Genomic DNA, 20181 nt, shown 5'->3' on the forward strand with positions numbered 1-20181 from the left:
AGCTCAATCCCTCCAAGACGGAGTGGCTGTGGATGCCGGCACCCCGGTACAGTCAGCTGCATCCACAGCTGACTGTTGGGGGCGAGTTAGTGGCCCCAAAGGAGGTGGTTCGCAACTTGGGCGTCCTCCTGGATGGACAGCTGTCCTTCGATGAACATCTGGTGGCCGTCTCCAGGAGGGCCTTTTACCAAGTTCGCTTGGTCCGCCAGTTGCGTCCCTTCCTTGACCGGGATGCCTTATGCACGGTCACTCACACTCTGGTTACATCTAGGTTGGATTACTGCAATGCTCTCTACATGGGGCTGCCCTTGAGGTGCACCCGAGGCTACAGTTAGTCCAGAATGCAGCTGCGCGAGTAGTAACGGGAGCCGCTCGTGGCTCCCATGTAACATCACTGCTCCGTAGCCTGCACTGGCTTCCTGTGGTTTTTCGGGTGCGCTTCAAGATTTTGGTTACCACCTTCAAAGCGCTCCATGGCTTAGGACCCGGGTACTTACGAGACCGCCTGCTGTTACCCTATGCCTCCCACCGACCCGTACGCTCTCACAGAGGGTCTCCTCAGGGTGCCGTCCACCAAACAGTGTCGGCTGGCGGCCCCCAGGAGTAGGGCTTTCTCTGTGGGGGCATCAACGCTCTGGAACAAACTTCCCCCTGGCCTACGTCAAGTGCCTGATCTTCGGACCTTCCGTCGTGAGCTAAAAACATACCTATTCATTCAAGCGGGACTGGCATAATAGTGTTAAATTTTAATTCGGGGTTTTTATTAATATTTTTAAAATTTTAAATCTAAATTTTTAATTATCAGCCTTTTTGTAATTTGCTATGTTTTAAATGTTTTTAATTGTATATCTCGTGTTTTATCTTTGGCTGTACACCGCCCTGAGTCCTTTGGGAGAAGGGCGGTATAAAAATTTAACAAATAAATAAATAAATTTTAGAAACGAACCACTGGCTTACAAACTGGTGTCGTCAACAGTACTTTGGCTTCCTTGACCATGGTCTGCATTACCTGCATGAAGGCCACTAGCAAGGGATGGACTGCAAATCACAAGAACTGGAAATAATATATTTGGAAAATGAATGGCTCATCTTATTGGAAGTGCTTTAAACTAAAATTGAGGGAAGGGGAATGCAATCTTCACAAAGTTTAGAACCTAATTCCAAGCAAAAACTGCTAGATAACCAATCACATAAGGAAGTACAGAGTAAAGAGAAAGAATAAAAAAAGAAAAACAAAATGAAGTAGAATGATGGAAAGGATGGAAATCCCAGTTACAAAGTAGGAGTTATAAAAAACATACCAAAGATCCACAAAGGACTCAAATGCCTGTACACTAATGCTCGAAGTTTAGGAAACAAAAAGGGTGAAGTATTAGTGTCAGGTCCCATTGATCTCTATCAGGACCTTGTCATTCTGAAGGTGGGGGATTAGGAGGATTTGGGCTATGCTTGCAAGAGGTTTTCCTTTGTTATTTTTCTCTTTTGATGTACCTTTGGGATGTTGGGAGGGGGGAAAGAATGTGCCTTGGGCCATCTGTTGTTGTTTCACTATCAGACGATCGAGATTGTGGCGCCTGGGAACCGCCTGTTGCACCTTCTCAGCCTGAAGTTTGCACATTTTTGCACTTTGCGAAGATGGGATTAGCTCAAAAATGAATTGGACATTGTGAGGGGCCTAGAAAGGAGCGGTTTAACCTAACATTCCAGTACGTGAAATTCAGATTCTGCGTACACTCTCACTGCTATCACTAACTTCCAATAAAAGTTCCTTTTGAAATGCCATTCATTTCAAAAGTTCTGCTTTCTTGAGAAGGCTGGCGAGGCAGGACCTTACATTAGGCAAAATCTGCAAAGTGGTCAACCCAGAGAGGCTCCAGCTCTAACGTGGAGACCATGCGAAGAATGTCCAACCAGGACAGCAATCATGAAGAAAGCCAAATGTGGGACAAGCCCCCATCAAGGCTCAACCTGACGAAAGCCCCAGCATGGATGAAGGACAAAATCATCCTTGGCGATTCTGCCGAGGTGGTCCGTCAATGTAGGGAAGAAGGAAGAATCTGAGGAGTCACCTTCACCCAGGGCAGCCAACAGCAGGGTTGAAAATATGAGTTGGAAACCCTTTGTGAGGACTACAAGATGAAGGAAGCATTGGGCCGATCCGACCAATTCATGAAGCAAGCGATGGACCTCTTAAGGAAGGCCTTCCAAGGCATGAGAGTCTCAGAAGCCGGGGCCTGATCACTAGAGAAGATAGGGGCCGCGAGGGCGGCACTGGTGAATGAGATAATTTCCCAGCCGCTGGTACTTCTGCAGATGCCACAGAGAATGCTGATGGACCCATTGCCACCCTAGTGAACCCATCTCTGAGAGACTTGGGCAGAGTGCAGGGGGTAGGGACACCCACAGCTGGACTGGAAGGCACTCCCCTGGGCATAAAATTTGATGGAGACCCCCAGCAACTGGGGTTTTTTCTGGCACATGCGCTTACATACATGCAGAAGTTTGGGAAGGATCTCTCAAGTGAACAGGTGAAGGTCAGGATTGTCACCCTGGCCCTGGAGGGGGCTGCCACACAATAAATGGTGACTCTGCACAATGTGGATACCCCTGAGCTTTGAAATTTTGACTGCTTTATGACGGCCCTAAGAAGCAGATTTGAGGACCCCCTTGCTGACTGAAAAGCCAGGGACTGCATCAAAACCGTAAAACAATGTCGCAGGTTGCTAGCTGAATACACAGAGAAGTTTTGAGACCTAGCCTGCTGCATGGACTGGCAAGAAGAAATACTGGTGAGCTGTTTCCACACCTTCATCGCCAGAGGAGTCCCTGCTTCCCTGCACAACTGGTACATCTTGGCAGAAATAACTGTAATCGACGAAGACCAAAACCATACAGCTCGATTACAGAACCTGGAAGAGGTCACCACCCGAGAGGAAGAGAGAGGTCACCAAGCCCTAGTCCGCTCTACCATGCTCAAAAGCCTGCTTCAACTGTGAGAAGGAAAGCTGTCACGCAGCAGAATGCCCACAAAGACCCCAAAAAGAAATGGAGACTGGCAATCTGGAGTGAAGCCAGCAAAACTCCCCCAGCACTCCAGCAAAACCGCCCTGAAAAAAGCGGCAAGGTTGTGGAGTTCCAGTCCTCCCCCAAGCACAGACCTGCAACTCTGACTCCATGAGAAGAGCTGAGCCCGTCAGATAGCGACTATGACAATGACTCCTTGATAAATGGGACAGTTGAGCCCATCACTGTACCCGCAGAACTGCTAATCCCAAACACAGGCCAGAAGGTGGCACTGATGGCCCTACTAGACTTAGGGTGCACCGGTGCCTAATAAGTCCAACCCTAGTGGGAAAACTGGGGATCACCTAAGACAGTTAAAAAACCCTAGTGTTTTGACAGCTCGATTGGTCCACTGCAGGAGGATTCCTAGCCATATTTGCCACAGAGCCCCTGGAACTCACAAATGAGAGCCACTGCGAGACTATTGCTTTTATTGTGGTTTTGTCGTGTCCCACTCCTCCGCTGATGGCCGGGTCAGGGAAATCCGAATCAGGCTTGCCTCTGCAGCTCTGCCCAAAGTCCTAGCAAAGTCCTCAGAGCAGGCAGGAGACCAGAAAGTGACTTCAGCAAGATAAGTTCGACTTTGCCTGACTCAGAGACTGCCAGAAAGCAGATCCTTTATATAGGCCATGGGGTGTGGCTCCATGACTCAGCACTCATTAAGGCCTGCCCCTCCCTTCCTTCTGTTGCCTCTGCCTATCCAATCTTCTGATGCGAGGGTCACTCCAATCAGCTGTTGGTAATAAACCCTCCTCAGGCTCACATGCTGTGGAGGAGGGGGAGGGGTCTAGCTGCTCCGTTTGCCTGGGCATGGAGTCAGGGCTGGGGCCGAGAGGTGCTCCTTCTTCTGCAGTTTGTCTGGGCATGGAGCCAGGACTGGGGCCAGGAGGCATACATTCCTCCGTGTTCGGGAGCAGGCCCCGGCTGCTCTGAGGGCAGGCAAGACACAACAGGTTTCAAGCATGAAATGGCCCCTGGTTCTAGGATTATCATGACTAAAAAAGTGGAACCCGCAGATGGATTGGACTAAAGGGACCCAGGGAGAAACCCCAGCAGAAAGAAGTCAATAGGAAAACCCCAGCTGCAGAAACAAAGTGGCGGTTGCTGCCAAACCAAGCTCATGCACGGTATTCCCCGGGAATATTGCAACCTAGCAGAAGTATTTAGCGAGGTGGGGTCGGATGAACTTTCCCCTCACCGACCTACTGACTGTGCCATCGAGAACCTCCCAGAAGCAAACTACCAAAACCGAAACTCTGCTCCATAAAATCCCAGGAGCTAGATGAGTTGTGCAATTTCATAGATAAAAACTTAGGTGTCGCTTCAAACAGCCTCCCAGACCCAAAATAGCTGCCCTGGTACTGTTCCAAGAAAAAAAAGATGGCTTGCTTTGTTTATGTGTTAATTATAAAGGTCTAAATGCAGTGTGTGTAGAAAATGTGTAACCTCTGCCCCTCATGAAGGACATGCTGGTCCACTTTTCAAAGGGCAAGATTATTTTCTAAGCTGGACTTGCGGGAAGCCTATTACTAAGTCAGAATTCGGGAGGGGGGTGAGTGGAAAACTGCTTTTAACAGCCCACTGGGGTGGTTCCCGTTTAACGTGCTCCCATTTGGGCTCCAAGGGGTCCCTGCAGTGTTCATATAGCTGATAAATGAGGTGCTCATGAACACCTATACAAGAATGTTTTCGTATACCTTGATGATATTCTGATATATACCTAAACAAAAGCTGAGCACATAAAGCTGGTAAAGTCCTGAAAAAACTCTGAGATGCCAAACTATACACTAAGCTCTCAAAATGCAAATTCTACAAAGACAAAATAGATTACCTGTGATACCAAATCTCGCACCATGGGGGTGGAAATGGATCCGGAAAAAATGCAAACGATGTTAAGATTGGGAAGCCATGCACACCCAAAAATAGCTACAAAGCTTCCTAGGGTTCTCAAATATCTATAGGCAATTCATCCCATCATTTACCCAAATCACCTTCTCTGTTACCGTGTTTCCCCAAAAATAAGACCCTGTCTTATATTTTTTTGCCACCAGAAAAGGCACCAGGTCTTATTTCGGGGGAGGATGTGACTCACTGATTCACCTCACTTGCACGCATTGAGAAGAGAGGATAGTAATAGAAGAAAGAGACCTAAGAATGTCTGCTGCGGAAAAAAGGGAACTACAATCAAAGAAGAAGGAAAAAGAAAAAGGAGAAAGACCGGAGAGTAACAGGGAAAAACTTAAGGAACAGAGAGAGATTAGAACAACAAGAAGTATAAGACCTAAATATAAGTAGAGGAATGCAAGAAGAGCTTAAGATTTTATCACTGAATACCAACTTGAATTCCCCCTTGAAAAGGAAGAAGACCCTTAACAAACTACAAAGATTGAACCTAGATATAATAGCATTACAAGAAGTCCATATAATATAAAAGAACAACATAAACAACTACTGGAATACCCCAAATTGGGGAAAACATTTGTATCACTGTCACAACAAAAGAAGAGAGAGGTAGCGTTATACATTAAAGAAACAATTCTGGCCAAGCAAATCTATAAGGATGAGGAGGGAAAGATTCTGACTGTGGAAATAATATTAAATTGAAAATGGGTATTAGTAGTAGAAATTTATGCTCCAAATGGGGCACAAGAACAATTTTACAAAAAATTACATAATACATCGCATCGAGGGTGACATCCTCTGTATTGTAGGAGATTTCAACGCAATAGATAAAAAATTTAGACTACAAAAGCAACGAAGTAAAAAAGGGAACTAGAAGAATTCTACCTAGAACCTTTAAAATGGTAGATAAGCTAAACATACAGGAAATTTGGAGACAGAGAAATCAGGGGAAAAATCAATACTACTCTAATAACAGCAATCCTGGTCCAGAACTGACATGGTATGGATGTCGACGGAATTAAACTCTGAAGTGAATGAAGTAGAAATAGATACAAATATTTGGGCAGATCATAATCCAATGAGAGTTAGTTGGAAAGGACAAAAGAAAACTGTAAGATGGACTCTAAATAGATTGATTTTAAAGGATGAAGAATTCAGACTGATGATGGAAAAAAAATGGGTTTTTTTTTCAAAGAAAACAAGAAAGAAGATACCTCCTTACAAAACCTATGGGATACTGCGAAAGCATATATGAGGAGAGTTGCTATATTATACATGGCAAATAAAAACAAAAGGAAGAAGCAACGACAGAAATACTTAGAAGAATATAGAAGATTTGAGGTAAGAGTTACAAAAATGGTGGTCATACCTACAAATTCAATCATGTTACGCAAAGAATGTGAAAATGTGGGGTATTAATAGAGAATTAACGACACTAGATAATTTTTTATTGGGGACAGATGAGAAATTGATAAAGGTAATCTATAAGTATCTACTAGATTATAAAATGGAGGAAGAACAAGTGGTAGTATGGGCCAAAACTTTTGGGTATAATATTGAATTGGAAAAGTGGCAAAAACTGTGGGAAAGAAACCGGAAATTAACACTGGCCACATCATACAAGGATACAAGGATTTATATAAAAATTTTTATAGACTGCATTTTTCTCTGGCAAGATTGGCTAAAAAGTTTAGTAATATATCCCCAAAATTCTGGAAATGCAATCAAGTACCAGGCACGTATTACCACATGTGGTGGATATGCAAAAAAGCAAAGGAATTTTGGCAACAGATCCAGATGTGGTTAGAAAAAATGGTTGCACAAGGATTAGAATTCAAACCAGAATTATTTTTATTAGGAATCATAACAGTAAAGAGGGAACATATTTAATACTACACATTATAACAGCAGCAAGAATGGTATAGGCCCAACAATGGAAAAGTGAAAATATACTTTTAGAAAGGGAGATAATAAAGAAAATATTGGTTTGCGTAGAAATGAATAGATCGATGTTAGAATTAAAAAACAAAAGAGAGACTGAATATCATGATATATGAAATAGATTTTACCAATGGTTGGAACTGAGGTGGGAACTGGAACAGGAAATAATCAGGATGTGATGTGATGTAATATATGTAAATATAAATGAGTATATTGGGCAGAATAATTGTAGATAATCAGTAATGTATGATGAGTATATATGATATTTGTTTTATGTTTTAGTATGTATGGCGGAGATAATGCCAGGATGGCCGTACTGTGTCCAATATTTTAATATGAAAGGAATAAAAATTTATAATTAAAAGAAATAAAATAAATTATCGCCACTCATATATGGGGATGGCTAAAAAAATATACTGAGAAATTGAATATTATTCAAGATATTAAGGAATAGCTTTAGAAAATGTATAACTTATCTATAATAGAAAAAGCAATATTCTCCATGAATCTAAGAATGAAGCAATAAGTACTACTTTGGCAGAAATTTTCTAATATTACAATTTTTTATGTTCAAGTATAACATCATCTGATATTTGTTAGTAAACCAGCCACTATTGATGTGCACTATATAAAGTGGTTTTTTATTTTTTTATTTTGGTTTATTGATGCATGCTAGACAATGAATAAAGTTGAAAAATACCAAAAACAAGTTCACTGATTGTAGGAAGGCATTAGATTGTACTAACCACGTTAACCACATGGAATAACCTTAGGAAAACCTAAAACCTAATGGGCCTCTGTGGCTCAGACTGCTAATGCAGTCTGTTATTAACAGCAGCTGCCTGCAATTACTGCAGGTTCTAGTCCCACCAGGCCCAAGGTTGACTCAGCCTTCCATCCTTTATAAGGTAGGTAAAATGAGGACCCAGATTGTTGGGGGCAATAAGTTGACTTTGTATATAAATATACAAATAGAATGAAGACTATTGCTAACATAGTGTAAGCCGACCTGAGTCTTCGGAGAAGGGCGGGATATAAATCCCAAAACATATACTCATGCAAACTGTATGGAGAACAGTAAGACATAGTTCCAGCAAAATATGGCAAAAGAGCTGATTCCAATTCAGCAAAGGAGTGAGACAAAGCTATCTGTTGTGTTTTTTAATTATTCATTAAATCCATATGCTGAATTAAGAGAGGCTGAATATGTTTTTAAAATTAAAAGAAGAAACATCAGTAATGTGCACTAAGCTGAGACATTATTTTGATAGCTGAAAATGCTCTCCAAGCTGCAATAATGAAAGCGAGAAGCACAGTGGAAAAAAATATAAGTATCATATTTTAGATATTTTATCCACAGACATAGCTCCCTTGAGAAATCCATAATGCTGGGCAACATAGAAAGAAATAAAAGGATTATCAGCAACAAGTTGGATGGACACAATCAGCAATGGGCACACCATTAGGGGACCTGAAGGGTGAGACTGGGGATAGATCATCTTCAAGATGGTCTAATTATCTGGCTTTTTAAGTGTTGATACAAATTAGACAGCATATAATCAATAATGAATCATGCATACCATGTGTTTATGATGCCTAGCACTGTTTCTTCAAAAAAACATTTAGTTTTGCATAAGAAATTCTTCACTTAAAAGAATAATTTTACTGAAAATGTACTTACCAGATTTTAGTACTGCATGGATTTAGCATATAGAGGTCCATATTTTCTATTAATATTGCTGATGTACTCTATTACAAATGAGAACATAATTCATTAGCAGAAACTGTTTGTAGCGTACTTAATTATTTTTTGGCTTTTTGGTAGAACATATCATTACACATATGTATATGTACAAACTCAGATTAATGGCAAAATTACAAAGGGTGCACAATTTTATTTTTTATTTCAACATAAAATCATCTCTGCAAGTTGTTTAAGATGGATATTTTTTTGGCTTGTACTATCACTGCTCAATGAAACTAATGCTGTTCTTCTGACAAATGACAGGCTGATTTATTCTACAAGCGGTAGTGGAAACCTCTTACAACATTGATAGGAAATTAAACTTATTTGTACCATAAAATTCAGCAGTTTACTAAAAATATAAACTATACCATTGTTAGGTGTTATTACCTTTGCTTCTGGGTTAGCTGCCAGTATTTTGGCACCACACTCAACTGAAGCATAATTATTTCTATTTTTTTGGACTTTTTTTGTAATATGTTGACCTCCATTGGAAGAAAGATGCATTGACTGACCTGCATACCAGACAAAAATGTACCAGAGAATTAATATGAAACATTTTAAATCTTTATTACCAAATTTTAAAGCTAAAGCAACTCATAAAAATTAATATTCTTTGATATTAATAATTTACCAACAGTAATTTCCATACCATGTTATCAGCTACCTGTAATTATCCCCTACTTGGGGATAAAAAAACAGCTTCTAAAGCACAGCTGATCTTTGGAGAGAGAAGCAATAAGAAAAGCAGGCAAAGCTCAGAAGATTGCTTCACTCGTTAGCGCCTCGTTAGTGCTGAAAAACACAGCTGAGAAGGAGCAGCAATGAGAAAAGCAGGCAAGCAGGGAGATCGCTTTATTCACTAGCACTTTGTTAGGGCTAAAAAAAGCTTCTAAAGCACAGCTGAGTCGGAGGGAGCAGTGAGGTAAAGCATGGCGATCACTTCACTTGCTAGCGCCTTGTTAGGGCTGGAAAAAAGCTTCGAAAAGCTACATTCAAAGTATAAGAGGCACCCAAATTTTCAGCCTCTTTTGGGGGGGAGTGCATCTTATACTCTGAAAAATACGGTATATCACATTTCATTACTTTGTAGAAGTCTGTTTTTTAAAAACATATATGATACTCTTATATTTTATTGTACTAAACTTATTTATTCTTTACTCAGAAATGATGGTACATAAATCTTTCTAAAATAAAGCAGTAACTTTCAAGGAAAGGAAGGTAACATCAGAATCTGAACAAATTACTGATACTTATTATTTATTTGAATGTCTTCTCTTTATCTTGCCATTCCACAGAGTCATCAAGCCAGAATCAGATTATCTACTAATGACCACTTCATTTCTCTCACCTATGACTGTCTTTCAAATATTGGAAGATTGCTTTTTATGTCTCCCTTCAGTCTTCATTTCATGCTAAACATACTAGTTCTTTTAAGTTGTTCACAGAATTTATTCTCCAAATTCTCAGTCTTTGTTGTTCTCCATACATTGTTGATGCAATCCAATACTGGCTCATGCTTAAATTATGATCTAGATTCCTAGGAAACTACAGCCACCTATCTCCACAACCCCCACCTCAGACACACCAACATCAGCCAAGCCTCCTACAACTGGCCCCATCCCATTGGTTTCACAACTCTAGTGATCACAGAAAAGAAAGTGCAAGACCTATTTCACAGACAAAAGCCAGGAAAAGCTCCAGGCCTAGACAAGATAACTCTTTCTTGCTTAAAAGTCTGTGCTAACCAATCAGCCCCCATCTTCATCCATATCTTTAATAAATCACTAGAGATGTGCTATGTTCCTTCTTGCTTCAAACGCTCTACTATCATCCCAGTGCCGAAGAAGCCCACCATCAAGGAACTGAATGACTACAGACCAGTTGCTCTAACATCTGTAGTCATGAAAACCTTTGAAAGGCTAGTGCTATCCCACCTGAAAATCATCACGGATCCACTGTTAGACCCCTTGCAATTTGCATACCGAGTAAATACATCAACAGATGATACTGTTAATATGGCTCTGCACTACATCCTACAACATCTTGAATCTCCAAAGACCTAAGCAAGGGTCCTCTTTGTAGACTTTAGTTCAGCATTCAATACCATCATTCCAGACACTCTTCTAACTAAGCTAAACCAGCTACAGGTACCTGAATAGACTTGTAAGTGGATCACAAGCTTCCTAACAAACAGGAAGCAGCAGATGAAGCTAAGCAGAATCACATCAGATACCTGTACAATTAGCACAGTCCCCCCTGCCCAAGACTGTGTGCTCTACTCACTTCTCGTCTCTCTGTACACCAATGACTGCATCTCTAACGATCTATCTGTTAAAGTACTGAAGTTCACAAATGACACAACAGTGATTGGTCTCATTCGAGACAATGATGAATCCGCAAACAGATGGGAGGTTGAACAATTAGCCTCGTGGTGTGACCAGAACAATCTGGAACTGAACACACTCAAAACCATAGAAATGGTGGTAGACTTTGGAGAAACCCTCCCATACTACCACCTCTCACAATACTAGACAACACGGTATCAACAGTAGAAACATTTAAATTTCTAGGTTCTATTATATCGCAAGATCTAAAATGGACAGCTAACATCAAAAACATCATCAAAAAAAGGACAACAAAGAATGTTCTTTCTGCGCCAACTCAGTAAGCTCAAACTGCCCAAGGAGCTGCTGATTCAGTTCTACAGAGGAATTACTGAGTCTGTCATTTGCACCTCTATAACTGTCTGGTTGTTCTGCAACCCAAGAAGAAAGACACAGACTTCAGAGGATAATTAGAACTGCAGAAAAAATAATTGCTACCAACCGGCCTTCCGTTGAGGATCTGTATACTGTATACTGCACTGTATACTGCACTGTATACTGCACTCCGCCGCACATGCATGCGCCTCCCACAGGACAGCTGGTCTTCTCTGTCGCACATGCAGGGGAGCGTGCGAATACACAGGAGGGCAACACGTGTGGTGTGTGTGCGTGTGAGCAAGGGGTATGATGGGTGTGTGCGCGCGCCACAGGAGTGCATGCAGGGGGCTGGACACTAATGCACAGGGAACAGGGCGCATGCAGGGGGCCACACACGTACTACATTTTGAGGTTCGGCCGCGCACACACGCTTTGGGCACTCAGTTCGGAAAAGTTGAGCCATCACTGCCCTAATGCCATCACTCTGCTGAAGCCCTAAATTCCACAGTACTCTCTTATGTCTAAGTATAAATGAATTCACAAATGACTTATACTCTTAAGAAATCCCATTGCCTAGTCATAAAATAATGTTTAAAAGTTTGAATATTTAGATGTTTCGGCATGCAGTTATGACAGAGTCATGTGAAAAAGAGACTACATCCTCTTTGAGTTCTATGGTTTTATGTTTCAGAACATAGTAAAAATCATCTTTTTTTTATTTCTTTGGAAACAGTTGGTCCACTAAAGAGAGAAGATGGCAAGAAAGTTATAGGCAGCAGGGAGAAAGGAGAGCTGCTTAACTCATTCTTTGCATCAGTCTTCACACAGAAAGAAACCATAGCCCAACCTACCAAAAAAACTACCATAAAAGACAGTCTAGAAATAAAAATTAAAATAAACAAGAAAATGGTAAGAAAACACCTATCTGATCTTGACAAAAATAAATCACCGGGACCTGACAGATTACATCCCAGAGTGCTAAAGGAGCTGGCAAATGTTATCTCAGACGCATTGTACCATATCTTTTAAAAATCCTGGAGCAACAAGGATTGGAAAAGGGCTGATGCTGTTCCCATCTTCAAGAAAGGGCATCCTAATCCTAACTAGTAGCAAGCACGGGTTTGTTAAAAACATATCATGCCAAACTAATTTTATTTCATTCTTTGATAGAGCGACTAAATTAGTAGCCCAGAGAAATGCTCTGGACATAGTATGTTTAGATTTCTTTAAGGCATTTTACAAAGTAGACCACAACCTATTTCTTTGTAATAGACAACATCACCACTAGATGGATTTGTAGCTAGCTGACATACTGTACTCAACCAGTAGTCCTTAATGGTACTACATCTTTTTTTTTCTTTAAAGTTTTTTTATTTTATAGACAAACATACATTTAAAACATCAGTAATTCCTTCCATGTGACATCTTGATGTTTTCTTCCTGGCTCCATATTTTGTTATTTCTTCTTTCTTCACTTCAATTTAAACTATTACCATTTTTCCACAAATACATTATCATCATTTTCTTACATAATTATCCATTGTTTATTTACAGGTGAAACTCAAAAAGTTGGAATATCGTGCAAAAGTTCATTTATTTCAGTAATGCAACTTAAAAGGTGAAACTAATATATGAGATAGACTCATTACATGCAAAGCGAGATAGTTCACACCTTGATTTGTCATAATTTTGATGATTATGGGTGAGAGCTCATGAAAACCCCAAATTCACAATCTCAGAAAATTAGAATATTGTGAAAAGGTTCAATATTCTAGGCTCAAAGTGTCCCACTCTAATCAGCTAATTAAGCCATAAACACCTGCAAAGGGTTCCTGAGCCTTTAAATGGTCTCCCAGTCTGGTTCAGTAGGAATCACAATCATGGGAAAGACTGCTGACCTGACAGTTGTGCAGAAAACCATCCTTGACACCCTCCATAAGCAGGGAAAGCCTCCAAAGGTAATTGCAAAAGAAGTTGGATATTCCCAAAGTGCTGTATCAAAGCACATTAATAGAAAGCAATGTGGAAGGGAAAAGTGTGGAAGAAAAAGGTGCACAAGCAGCAGGGATGACTGCAGCCTGGAGAGGATTGTCAGGAAAAGGCCATTCAAAAGTGTTGGGGACTTTCACAAGGAGAGGACTGAGGCTGGAGTCAGTGCATCAAGAGCCACCATACACAGACGGATCCTGGACATGGGCTTCAAATGTCGTATTCTTCTTGTCAAGCCGCTCCTGAACAACAAGCAATGTCAGAAGTGTCTTACCTGGGCTAAAGAAAAAAAGAACTGGTCTGTTGCTCAGTGGTCCAACGTCCTCTTTTCTGATGAGAGCAACTTTTGCATCTCATTGGAAACCAAGGACCCAGAGTCTGGGGGAAGAATGGAGAGGCACACACTGCAAGATGCTTGAAGTCCAGTGTGAAGTTTCCATAGTCTGTGTTGATTTGGGGAGCCATGTCATCTGTTGGTGTTGGTGTTGTTGCTGGTGTTGTGCTTCATTAAGTCCAGGGTCAATACAGCCGTCTACCAGGAGATTTTGGAGCACTTCATGCTTCCTTCCACAGACGAGCTTTATGGGGATGCTGACTTCATCTTCCAGCAGGACTTGGCACCTGCCCACACTGCCAAAAGTACCAAAACCTGGTTCAATGCCCATGGGATTACTGTGCTTGATTGGCCAGCAAACTTGCCTGACCTGAACCCCATAATCTATGGGGCATTGCCAAGAGAAAGATGAGAGACATGAGACCGAACAATGCAGAAGACCTGAAGGCCTCTATTGAAGCATCCTGGTCTTCCATAACACTTCAGCAGTGCCACAGGCTGATAGCATCCATGCCATGCCCCATTGAGGCAGTAATTGATGTAAAAGAGGCCCAAACCAAGTACTGAGTACATATGCATGCTTATACTTTTCAGAGGTCTGATATTGTTCTATGTACAATCCTTGTTTTATTGATTTCATGTAATATTCAAATTTTCTGAGATTGTGAATTTGGGGTTTTTATGAGCTCTCAGCCATAATCATCAAAATTATGACAAATCAAGGCGTGAACTATCTCGCTTTGCATGTAATGAGTCTATCTCATATATTAGTTTCATCTTTTAAGTTGCATTACTGAAATAAATGAACTTTTGCATGATATTCTAATTTTTTGAGTTTCACCAGTATACCTTCCTTCTAACCAATGGTAAAATTTATCCCATATCTTAAAATATTCTGAATCCTCTCTTTCTTTAATCATCAAAGTTAATCTATTCATTTCTGCACAATCTAAAATTTTTCTAATAATTTCTCCTTCCAGGAGTATTTTCTCTGCTTTCCAATTTTGCGCAAAAACAATTCTTGCTGGTGTTATTACATGTATAATCAAATAGATATTTTCTTTGCTGATTTTCTCTGGTAGACTCTCCAATAAGAACAGTTCCAGTTTTCAGTCAATGTGCTGCTGGATCATTTCTTCTAACCAACCCTTTATTTTCCCCCAATAATTTTTGGCTTCCAGGCATGTCCACCACATATGATAATAAGATCCTGGTAACTGGTGACATTTTCAACATTTAGCTGATTTATCTTTGAACATTTTTGCCAGTTTCTCAGGTGGCATATGCCATCTATAAAACATTTTGATTGATTTTGTTTATATGCAGTGGACATTGTTAATTTGTAATTCCACTCCCATAAAGGTTTGTCTAGGTCTATTGAATATCCAAAATTTTTAGCCCAAGCTTTCCTTTACTTGTTCCTCTTCTAACTCAATACCCAACAAAAAATTATATATTTTTTTAATTAATTTATCTTCCGTTCCCACGAGAATCCTATGCAGTTCTGTCTTTTCTAAATAAAAACCATAGTTTAACATCTTTTTGATATCTTGTTTGTATTTGCATATACATATACCAATTTAACTCAATCCCGTTCTTCCAAATCTTGTTTCTGCTTCAACTCCCCCCCATCTGTTAGTAAGGCCTTATACCTAACAATATTTCTAAAATTAAAAGTGTTTGGATGTATTAAAGCTTCCATTGTTGATAGCCGTATTGGAATTTTCATATATGTCTCTAACCTTCTCCCATAACAATAGCAATGCATTTCTTACATAATGTTTATGAAAGTACGTATGTATCTTACTTCTCCCATGCCATCCCAGTTGCAAATCATATCCTTCCAAGGTCAGTAGTCTTGTATTCCTTAATTCCACCCATTCCTTCATCCAAGTCAGTGCTGCTGCCTGGTAATATAGTTCCCAATTATAGGATTTCGCAGTCCAAATCCTCCCATTAACCTCATATCCTGTAAAATCTTTAAATTTATTCTAGCCTTTTTCCTTAGTACTACAGGATTTAAGACCAGCAAACTCCTAAAAATGTGGCTTTTATAGAAGAAAGCAAAGGTGGCTCAGGGGCTAAAGACAGCTGAGCTTGTCGATCGAAAGGTCGGCAGTTTGGCGGTTCGAATCCCTAGTGCTGCCGTGTAACGGGGTGAGCTCCCATTACTAGTCCCAGCTTCTGCCAACCTAGCAGTTTCGAAAGCACGTAAAAATGCAAGTAGAAAAATAGGGACCACCTTTGGTGGGAAAGTAACAGCGTTCTGTGCACCTTTGGCGTTGAGTCATGCCAGCCACATGACCACGGAGACGACTTCGGACAGGACTGGCTCTTCGGCTTTGAAACGGACATGAGCACCGCCCCCTAGAGTCGGCAACGACTAGCACGTAAGTGCGAGGGGAACCTTTACCTTTAGAAGAAGGCACAGTTGCCAATAATCACTAAGCTGCTACTTAGCCTCTTCATACCTATGGAAGCAGTAAGGGTGTACTTAGTTTTTCACACATGGCTTCTTCATTTTGGCTTTCTTTTAGAAAAATAAATGATATGGTGAAATGCAGGGGTGTCAAACTCAATTTCATTGAGGGCCACATCAGGGTTGTATTTGATCATGGGGGACTGGGTGGGCATGGTTGTTGTGGAGCCCTCTGTATGCTCCTGCAGCCCTCTGCCAACAAAAACGGACTCTGCCCCCCAGCTCCGTTTTTGCTGGCAGAGGGCTGCAGGAGGCTGTCTTGGCTAAAAACAGAGCCCGAGAGGGCAGCGTGTGGCCCTCCCTAGCTCCGTTTTCGCTGGCAGAGGGTTTTATTATGTCTTCATACATAAAAACACAGAACTCAAAGAGTGTGAACTTTCTCTTTCACATGACTTTATAAGCAGACTTGCAACATTAAAGTTAAGGCCACTTTTTAATGGAAATGTTGTGGTCATTGAAACTGAAAAGCTGATAACAATGCTTTCTTTAGTAAGGTTCCTTTGGAAAATCTGTATAATGCATCTCAAAAAAAAAAGGCTTTGAATAGAATAGAATAGAATAGAATTTTATTGGCCAAGTGTGATTGGACACACAAGGAATTTGTCTTGGTGCATATGCTCTCAGTGTACATTGCATTGATGATATGAAATAAAATTAGAGCCTGTTCTTTATAAAGGAAACTAAAAAATTGCAATACAAAATGAACATTAACCATTTTATTTTAAAAGGAGAATTCTGTTCAGTTTGTTTAAAAACAATTAAACTCACTCTTTTCTCTCTCCACTTCCATAACCTGCTTCTTCCATTCGTCAAATGTGGGAATATCTCCTGGGTCCTTTGGGGTTAATACAGAAGTAGGGTCGATTTCTCCTGCTTTTCTCTATACCAGGCAGCAAAACAATAAATATAAGGTTTGTTGATATTAACAAAAGATCAAGATTATACGTAAGTTATGTGATGAGTACCCAAATGATCAGTTTATACTGAACTGATCATTTAAAATATAGGCTATCATTAATAGGTCTAACAATTAATTGACAAGGCTATTGCTCTGCAGAGCTTCTAGTTGTATTTGGAACAATTATTTGAAAATAACTCAATTTAACAAAAGAGACTGTTAAATAAATTTCTATCCTATACCAGCAAATATTTTATCAACTCGTTATCCTAAATGAATCCAGGCAAGAAACCACAATAAAAAACACAGCATACCCAATTTGAAAAAACATTTTTATGTTATTCATGTAATACCACTACTTTTGATTTAAAGTATAAAAATACATTTATTTCTTTTCAAGTTGAATTGATCATTATAATGCTCTACTGAAAGACAGTTCATAAACCTTAGTCACACTTGTCTGGACAAAAATTAGTAATTTGACTGCAAGATCTACAGAAAATGTACTTCCCGAAGTCCCTTTAGAATTTGGGACACAAAAAATTCCCTCTTCCTCTTCAATACTTTTTTACTGTGTTGTCACAGCTGAACATGGCTTATGTAAATAAAAGAGAAAGTCTTCTTAGTTAAGAGTCTAAGCAGGAAAGCAGACCATTAAGCATATTATTCTGCCTTGTTCTTGACCTGATTGAGGCCACACGGTGTTTCAGAAGTTATCCATTCAGATGGATTGTATTTGTAGCTTTTGTACTATTTATTTTATTGTATGTTTACTATACTGTTATTATTTTATTTGTAAGCTATTATTTATAGCATTATATTATAAGTTACCTTAAAATATAAAGTATAAGCCTCTGATAGAAAAGTAGGATATTATTTTAATAAAAAATATAACACAACAAAATCCTAGAAAAAAAAAGAGTTGTTGCAGCAAGATAAATCAACATAAGTAAATCAACAAAAATAAATCGACATAAATAAATGGTGTATAATTATGCAGAACAAAAGCACTTTTCAAGGGGGGCATGGCCAGCGTCCACTGCAAAACAACACTTTCTTCAGGGGCTCCCAAAGGATTGTCGATATCACAGCCATTTGGGGGTCTTTTTTGATCAAAGCTGTCCTGTAGGGATGGTGAATGAGAGAGGCACAGACTGGCAAGCACAGGGAAGTCGCAAATTCCCTGGCTGGTCAGAAGAAGCCTCTCAACCGGATGGCTGATAAAGCAGCCATTGAGAGCTGCTACGAAGCTGGGGCAGCCACAACAGAAGCATGGAAGTAAATGGAAGTGTGGATTTTCTGGGTGAGATGCCTGCTTTTCTTAAAAATACAAGTTTCTTTTCATAACCTCCTGGAAATAGCAAAAAGAGGAGAAAGTGGCAAAAAGAGAGGAGGGGGGAGTGGGCGTGTGTTGGCTTCTCTACCTCCGACAATACAGTGGCGAGGAAAGTGGGCAAGCCCAAACGAAAGAAAATTAAATGAATTAGCAGAATTGATTTGGAGAATAAAATCAGAAAACCTGATTGAGTATTTTTAAACTTTTTAATCTTAACAAATGAAATTGAACTAAATTTAAGTGATGGAATGAATTGTTTTTAAAAGAAAAAACTTTTTCTATTTATCCTGGGTGAAAATAAACTGCAGTACCACCTGTAGGCACCACTGAAAGGATAATGAACTGAATAATAAAGTTAAATGAATAAGACAAGACAAGAATGACCCTGATAATGCTTGCTGAACTGATTAGAAATTGTTTGGTCTAATAGACTGAGGTACACTGAGAGCCTTGTTTTTAAATTCAAGCTGGAACAGTATACCTTTTGAAGTGTGCAAAAGAAGAAGTAACAGGAAAGATTATTGACAACACCCATTCAGTTTGGCTTTTGGGATATTTTTTTCTTTTTCCTTTACTTGTGGATAACAGAGTAGAGATTCTATTTGTTAATTTTTAGTTATTTTTTATTTCTTCTTCAGTTGCTTTTTTGTGTTTAACGATTGGTTGGATTATGTTTTTTTTCTTTTTCTTTTTGTCTGTGCTTCTTTTTTGTACACAGACATTCCCTTTTTTTTTCTGGCTTGTTGGCTTTTTGGTCTAGTTAGTTCCTCACCAGAGGAAACTTGGATTAAGGTTAGAAAAACCTGAAGATTAAGATCGTGAACGTTGAATTTGGATTATAATTCTCTATTTTTGTATTGTTTTGTTTTTTGTTATCTCTCTTCGTCTCCTTTTTATTTATTTATTTATTTATTTGATTGGTTGGTTTATTTTTGTACTTTTACTTTTTTTTAATTCACCCAATGGGGTGGATTAAATATTTGGATTATAAATTATATTTGGATTTAAACCTGGTGGATTATAATATCAAGACACTACAAGATGAAGAAAACAAAGCTTCCGGTTTGGCACCATAGGTGATGGCGGCGATCTTTACAATTGCCAACCTCTGGATTATGTGGAATCGCTAGGACAGCTTAAATCTGCCATCCAGCGGTTCGAAAAAACCCCTCTTCGGGAGAAGAAGAGGAGGTGAGCTGCAGAGTAGAGGTAGAACTTCCCTAAAACCCCTGAGAAAAAAGGGGTTTGAAGGGTTAAGTTCCCTCCAGCAACCCGAAGTGCTCCAGATCCGAAGATTTTTCTGCTTTGGTGGATTCAATCAAACGCCGAGATCTATTTTGGACAATAAAGGATTATACCGGACAGAACGAAAGTGGGAGAACTTTATGCAAGTAGCCAAGCCAATTCCCCGTTACTTTGTAACAAGCTTAAAAATAGCAAGAAAATGGTGGCGAATTGTTAACAAGCTAATGAGTGGAAAGCGAAAGTGACAGAACTTTTACTGCTTGCCGTCTGCTGCTGGTAAATTGCATGCTGTTTGCTACTTTAACTCCTTGCTGCCTGCTGATAGAATCTAGGGGAGATTTTTAAATATTGCTTTAAAACAATACATTGCCTTACACAATGTAAGCCACCCTGAGTCTTCGGAGAAGGGCGGGATATAAATGTAAATAATATAAAAAAAAAGACTGTGTTTTTAGGAGGTTAAGAAGATTTAAAGTGAATATTAAGTTGGAAATAAATAAATAAATAAACAATTTTATAGAAGATGGCAGCCAAACAATTAAAGT

The 20181-nt window shown here is 39.7% G+C and overlaps 1 protein-coding gene across 3 annotated transcripts in view; it reads right to left on the minus strand.

Annotated features, from left to right (window-relative positions):
• The window catches only part of SUCO (SUN domain containing ossification factor), a 261150-nt gene that overhangs the window by 165451 nt on the left and 75518 nt on the right, over positions 1–20181 (minus strand). For all 3 annotated transcript variants that reach the window (XM_058175843.1, XM_058175842.1, XM_058175844.1), the window contains 3 exons: positions 16926–17037; positions 9041–9165; positions 8588–8655 (listed from right to left, as the gene is read on the minus strand). In XM_058175843.1, the coding sequence (XP_058031826.1) occupies positions 8588–8655; positions 9041–9165; positions 16926–17037 (305 nt within the window). The remainder of the gene's footprint in view (positions 1–8587; positions 8656–9040; positions 9166–16925; positions 17038–20181) is intronic.

Source organism: Ahaetulla prasina, chromosome 3 (genome assembly GCF_028640845.1).
Source record: "Ahaetulla prasina isolate Xishuangbanna chromosome 3, ASM2864084v1, whole genome shotgun sequence".
NCBI classification, from domain to species: Eukaryota; Metazoa; Chordata; class Lepidosauria; order Squamata; family Colubridae; genus Ahaetulla; species Ahaetulla prasina.